Source organism: Triticum urartu, chromosome 6, assembly GCF_003073215.2.
Source record: "Triticum urartu cultivar G1812 chromosome 6, Tu2.1, whole genome shotgun sequence".
In the NCBI taxonomy this organism is placed as follows: domain Eukaryota; kingdom Viridiplantae; phylum Streptophyta; class Magnoliopsida; order Poales; family Poaceae; genus Triticum; species Triticum urartu.
Window position 1 is genome coordinate 81801886 of NC_053027.1, and position 5946 is coordinate 81807831.

General features: G+C 46.5%; 1 protein-coding gene across 1 annotated transcript; it reads left to right on the plus strand.

Annotated features, from left to right (window-relative positions):
• The first annotated feature begins 1265 nt into the window (after positions 1-1265).
• On the plus strand, positions 1266-4841 carry LOC125515069 (premnaspirodiene oxygenase-like). Its single transcript, XM_048680488.1, has 2 exons — positions 1266-1799; positions 3373-4841. The coding sequence occupies exons 1-2, from the start codon at positions 1344-1346 to the stop codon at positions 4444-4446; spliced, it is 1530 nt and encodes a 509-aa protein (XP_048536445.1). The 5' UTR covers positions 1266-1343; the 3' UTR covers positions 4447-4841.
• The last annotated feature ends 1105 nt before the right edge of the window (positions 4842-5946 follow it).

Consider the following 5946-nt stretch of genomic DNA (forward strand, 5'->3'; position numbering starts at 1 on the left):
TCCATCTCTCCATCCTACGCGTGCATGCCGATGCCATCCCAAAGTCGTCCGGTGGAGTTTCGGGGCATCGCTAGAACAGTACATTAGCATCCACACATGCAACTGGGAGAGTCACCGATCTCTGCTGAAAAGCTCCAGCGTAGATCGTAAAGGTTCCATGACTCGGAGAAGAAGATGTCAGGTTGATCACACTTAGACGCCCGTCCAAATCAACGGAATATCAAAATTGGCGCTAGCGCGCCGAAGAACCACCCAAAAGGACAAATTCAACTCCCCCTGCATTGACCACACAGGAAAAGGCAATCATGTTCATTCTGTCCAGTTGCTCGATCCACAATGCACGCATCACTAAAGTCGGAGAAGAGTTGGGGAAGATCTTATTGCACACCGCCGACGCCACCGCCCAAAAAAAAAACGAAGCGATGGACAACACAGACCTACCTCCACATCCGATCTCGTCACAAGATCCAACATCTCATGAGCAGCTGGAACCGTATAAGAAGCTGGAGGGCAGGAGGGGGTCCATTATTAAGCATCCCCTGTCGTCACCGCCGTCGGAAGGGCCAAAGCGACAAAAAGATCAAAGAAGTACTTGAAGCTCTAAGAAAGAGAAAAACTACAGCTCCCACCCGTAGATTAAGGGGTTGTTTGGTTTCCAGTCACACCTTGCCACACTTTGACATGCCTAATCTTAGGCAAATTTGATCAAGTTAGGTAGGTATTTGGTTCTAGCCACACCTAAGGCAAAGATTTTTTATGAGCAGTGAACCCCACATATCATAGACACAAAAAGTGTGGCAAGATTCTCTTAGTCAAGCCAAAGTATGGCTAACAATTTGATCAACTCAACTAAGACAAGCGTGGCAAAAATTATGTGACAATATTTATGGTAACCCGCACAAGACGTAACCGGCACTCCCCATCGGCGTAACTGGCACAAGACTACGAAGGGTGACGGGGTGTGGGAACCCTAGATCTTCTGGGAGGGGTGGCGGCTGCTATAGCGTACTCGTCGGTCGTGGCGCAATGTCTTAGTCAAATGACCTTGCTTGAATGAACAGGCTAGCTAGCTAGAATCGCGAAACAGGAGCACAGAAAGTCAATATTAACTGGTGATGGACGAAGTCGTAGCAATGCGAAGCGAGAGCACTTGAGATCAGATACCCGTGAGCTGGCCACCACCTTGGTCGCAGTCTCGCAGATGCCATCGGGCGGTTATATATACGCGGCCGGATACACCCTGCTGCATGCCCAGAGCAGCTCGATCAAGTCCAAGTGTACACCTAGGCTAGGCACCAAGCTAAACAGTTCCAGCTCTAGACGGAAGGCCAGAGTGACCGGCCATGGCCGATCTCCTGTACCAGTCCATCATACTCTCCGTCGTCGCGGTGGTGCTACTCCAGGTCCTCAAGCTCCGCGTCCGGCCGAGGGCGAGGACGCCGCCGGGCCCGTGGAGGCTGCCGGTCATCGGCAGCATGCACCACCTCCTGAACGTGCTCCCGCACCGCGCCCTCAGGGACCTGGCGGCTGTGCACGGCCCGCTCATGATGCTCCAGCTCGGGCAGACCCCTCTGGTGGTGGTGTCGTCGCGGGAGATGGCCCGCGAGGTGCTCAGGACGCACGACGCCAGCTTCGCCACCCGCCCCAAGCTCCTCGTCGGCGAGGTCGTCCTCTACAGCTACACCGACATCCTCTTCTCGCCCTCCGGCACCTACTGGCGCAAGCTCCGGCAGCTCTGCGCCGCCGAGATATTCAGCCCGAGCCGCGTCCTCTCCTTCCGCCACATCAGGGAGCAGGAGGTACGTCAGCCGATCTTCACCAAATAATCGCATACACATGCATGCACGCGCACCACCAGCTACGAATTATGCCCTCCATTTTAGAATATAAGGTGCATCAATTTTTATGAAAAAAAAACATTTATAAGTTTGATCAAGATTATATAGAGTGAAATATCAATACCTAATACTCCCTCCGTTCACTTTTATAAATCGTTTCAGACAACTAAAAATGAGCTAATTTGCATCCTGTCTGAAATGTCTTCAAGGCCTTATAAAAGTGGACAGAGGGAGTAGTAAATATGCAAATATTTTTTATGATGGATTAAACTATACAAATTTGATATTATAGATACTGATATTTTTTCCTAAAAACTTTGTCAAACAAGTACAAGTTTGACTTTTGAAAAAAAATCACACACCTTATATTATGTAACTGAGGGGTAGTTTTGATCTTGCATTTCTGCCGGTTTTGTACGTACCCTGACTGCTATATGTATGCTTTAGCTCTGAAAAAAATTGCTTTGCGTACCTAATAGGGAATCCTTTGTGGAGCCTTTTGCCATGCAAAAAATAAAAAATAGAAGAGAAGGTTGAAACCATCTTTTTTTTTGCGGGTGAAATCATCTAATGGTTCTCCTTGGTGCAAATAATCTTATGATTAAGTCAAGAGAACATTTTCAACAGCACATGGCTTTAAGGTTATTTTCACATGAGAAAACATTTAGATGAAGTCTCTTTGCAGGTGTTGTTTTCATCAAGTTTGCGTTGCTTACAATGTGTGCCACATGGTTATTTGCAAGTGTAGTTAAGCCATATTGCATGGATTGTTTTTTGATAGCACATGTGTGAAAACTTATTAATAGGCTGATAAATCTAATAAAATTAATTTGGTGTTGTAAACATTGGCACACTTTTCAGTAGACTTCATCAAATTTAATTATGTTTGACTAAAGATAAAACTAGGACTTTAATTCATTTGGATTGGAATGCAGAAAATAGTAATACAAATCATGGTGCTAGATAGGAGATTAAAAAGGAAAACGCCTCGGCAGACAATATCTCAAGCTACAAAATCTGGGTGCTACAAGTCAACAATAATGATTGCTCAAGTGCGACTACTAACTTACTACTCCCACCGTTTCACAATGTAGTCCATATTTGAATTTTCGAAAGTCAAAGATTGTTTAACCAAGATTTTGGGATAAAGGATCAACATGTAAAATACTGAACAAACAAAATACATAAGTATGCTTATGATGAATCTAATGATACTAATTTCGTATTGGGGATGCTGATAATTTTTTGTCTTAAACTTGATCAAACATAGACATGTTGACTTTTCGAAAACAAAATATGCACTTACTCTATTTTGGAACGTAGGGAGTACTAACGACCGGCCGCAAAGTAAAAGACACGTGGAAAAAGATCCAGCGTGACGTAGTACGTAGCAGACAAATTCAGACAGCTGCTTCAGTCTCGTTCAAACGTGTAAAGAAATAAATTAAGCTGCCGGTGCTGACTGCTGAGTGTATGACAAGTGACATCCACCACAGAGAACTAATATACTCTTCTGCCTGTTGTCCATGTACAGGTGAAGAATCAGGTAGAAGACATCCATGGGGTCGGGCCATCGACGCCGGTGGACGCCACCGCGATTTTCTCCGGCCTAGCAATCAGCATCATCTCCCGCGCGTCCTTCGGGAACAAGCAGAGGAACGCACGGGAGTTCCTGTCGGCGGTCAAGACCGGGGTCACGCTCGCCAGCGGCTTCAAGATCCCCGACCTCTTCCCGGCATGGCGGTCCGTGCTCGCCAGGGCGACCGGCATGCGCCGCGCCTTGGAGGACGTCCACGGGACGATCGACTCAAGCCTGGACGAGGTCATAGCAGAGAGGAAATGCGTCCGGCAGGACAAGGCCAGGTCCGGCGGCGCGCCGGCCGCCGTCGAGGAGAACCTCGTCGACGTTCTCATCGGCCTGCAGGAGAAAGGCGGGCCGCTGCACCGCCTGAGCACCAACAGCATCAAGGGCGTCATAGTCGACATGTTCGTGGCCGGGACCGGCACGATATCGTCGTCGCTAGACTGGGGCATGGCGGAGCTGATGCGGAGCCCGAGGGTGATGGGCAAGCTACAGCGCGAGCTCCGAGAGGCTTTTCCCGGCAGGACGGCCATCAGCGAGCGCGACATCGATGCAGGCAGCCTCCCCTACCTGAAGCTCGTCATCAAAGAGAACCTCCGGCTGCACCCGCCGGCGCCGCTCCTGGTCCCCCGGGAGAGCATCCACGCATGCGAGCTCGGCGGGTACGTGATTCCGGCGGGCTCGCGCGTCATCGTGAACGCGTGGGCCATCGGGAGGGATCCGAGGTACTGGGGGGACGACGCCGAGGAGTTCAAGCCCGAGCGTTTTGCGGACAGCTCCGTCGATTTCACGGGGAGCAGCTACGAGTTCCTGCCGTTCGGGGCTGGCCGGAGGATGTGCCCCGGCGTCTCGTACAGCCTCCCCTTCCTGCAGATGGCGCTCGTGCAGCTCTGCTACCACTTTGACTGGTCTCTGCCGGAGGGCGTCGCCGTGGTGGACATGACGGAGGCGGATGGCCTCGGCCTACGCCGTAAGTCGCCGTTGCGGCTCTGTGCCACACCATTCGTCCCCGAGTCTGCGTGTTAATATAGGAGTACCTGCGAGTTTTTTTTTTCCTTTTGATTTCGTTGTCTCTGTTATCTTTGTTCCCAAATTGTTTAGTTAATAACATGCTTCTCTAGGTAATAAAAGTCTAGTTCATAACATGCTTCTCTAGGTAATAAAAGTTTAGTTCATAACATGCTTCTCTAGGTAACTTACAGTTACACGGTTGTGCAATCCTGTATCACTGAACTTGCTTTCTGTAGCATGTTGTGCGCCTGGGTAGTTGAGTAAGCTCTTTACTGTCGACTGTTCCTGTTTCAGTAGAGAAAAATCATTTATAATTTGTTTGTCTTATGTTTCAACTGAACTATGTAGTTCAGTTTTGCATACTGTATGCATTACCTCAAAAGTCAAAACAGATATCTGATTGTAGCAACTCAGTGAATAAAATGTACCCTGCAGACAAATAGTTCTTGGTTACATAACAAACATCAAATTTTGTTATGTTTTGTGACCATTTCTACCAACGTGGTTGCTATTTTACTTGCATTGAGAAAAGGATCTTCACTGTCCCCATATGTCATGGCTCTTGTTATGTTTGGATGACTTGACTGATGCCCCAGTTGAGTTGGTGTCTGTTTATGTCTGGTCAAGTCATGGCCCTACATGTAAGAGAGGAATCTCATTTTTTTTATTTACAACTTTTTGTATTTCTATGTATGTAAGGTGAAGTCAGGCCCCTACATTCTAGTGAAGTATGGCTCCTAGTTTTTTTTTATAGTTCTGTCCCTGTATTTGGGGTTAAGTCAGTGAAGAAGATCATTTCTGTGGTCCCTAGTAGTTTTCTGCTTGTCCTTTTGGTTTTTGATTGCTGGGTATCTTTTGCCTTCAACCTATTTTACAGTTGTATCCTCTACATTAATGCTAGTAGGTAAATATATTCTTGATGGATTTACTATCCTCTATGTTCCTGATTTTACTGTGTAGTACATATTGTAATCTCTGAATTCAGCAGTCATAGTACAGGTTTCATTGGTTGTTGTCTTTTTCTACAGTGCACAGATAAAGCAGTTACAGTCTTTATTAGGTTTAATATTCAGACCAAGTACAAAGTAATTTTTGCCTCTTTATTTTGTGTAATTTACTGTAGCTTAATGATGGATTTACAGTAGCCTCATGATGTATTTATTGTTTTCAAATTTTTGTATTACAGTATTGACTCTAGTGTTGCACAGAGCAAGAAACTTTCAATCCTTAGGTCAGTATTCTCATTCAGTTTGTTTACATGTTTTGCTTTGTTCTGATGGTGAATTTACAGTAGCCTGATGATGAATTTAGAGCACTGTAGTTATCTGAATTTCTGGTTGCTGAATGCTTGTGTTTAGGCCTTCCTTCCACAAGAATCTTCTTCAGATCTTTGATGATTCCATGGGGAACTCGGGTGTTTCTTCCACTGTTGTTCTAAAGAACAACAAACCTTCAAACTACCAAAGATCTCGAGGAGACATTTACCTGGACTTATTCTGTGTTGATTTGCTTCAA

Excerpts from the sequence above, each read along its gene's own strand:
- LOC125515069 (XM_048680488.1), top strand. The coding sequence starts at position 1,344 with ATGGCCGATCTCCTGTACCAGTCCATCATACTCTCCGTCGTCGCGGTG. Across the intron at positions 1,800-3,372 it reads GCCACATCAGGGAGCAGGAG|GTGAAGAATCAGGTAGAAGA; the intron begins GTACGTCAGCCG and ends GTCCATGTACAG.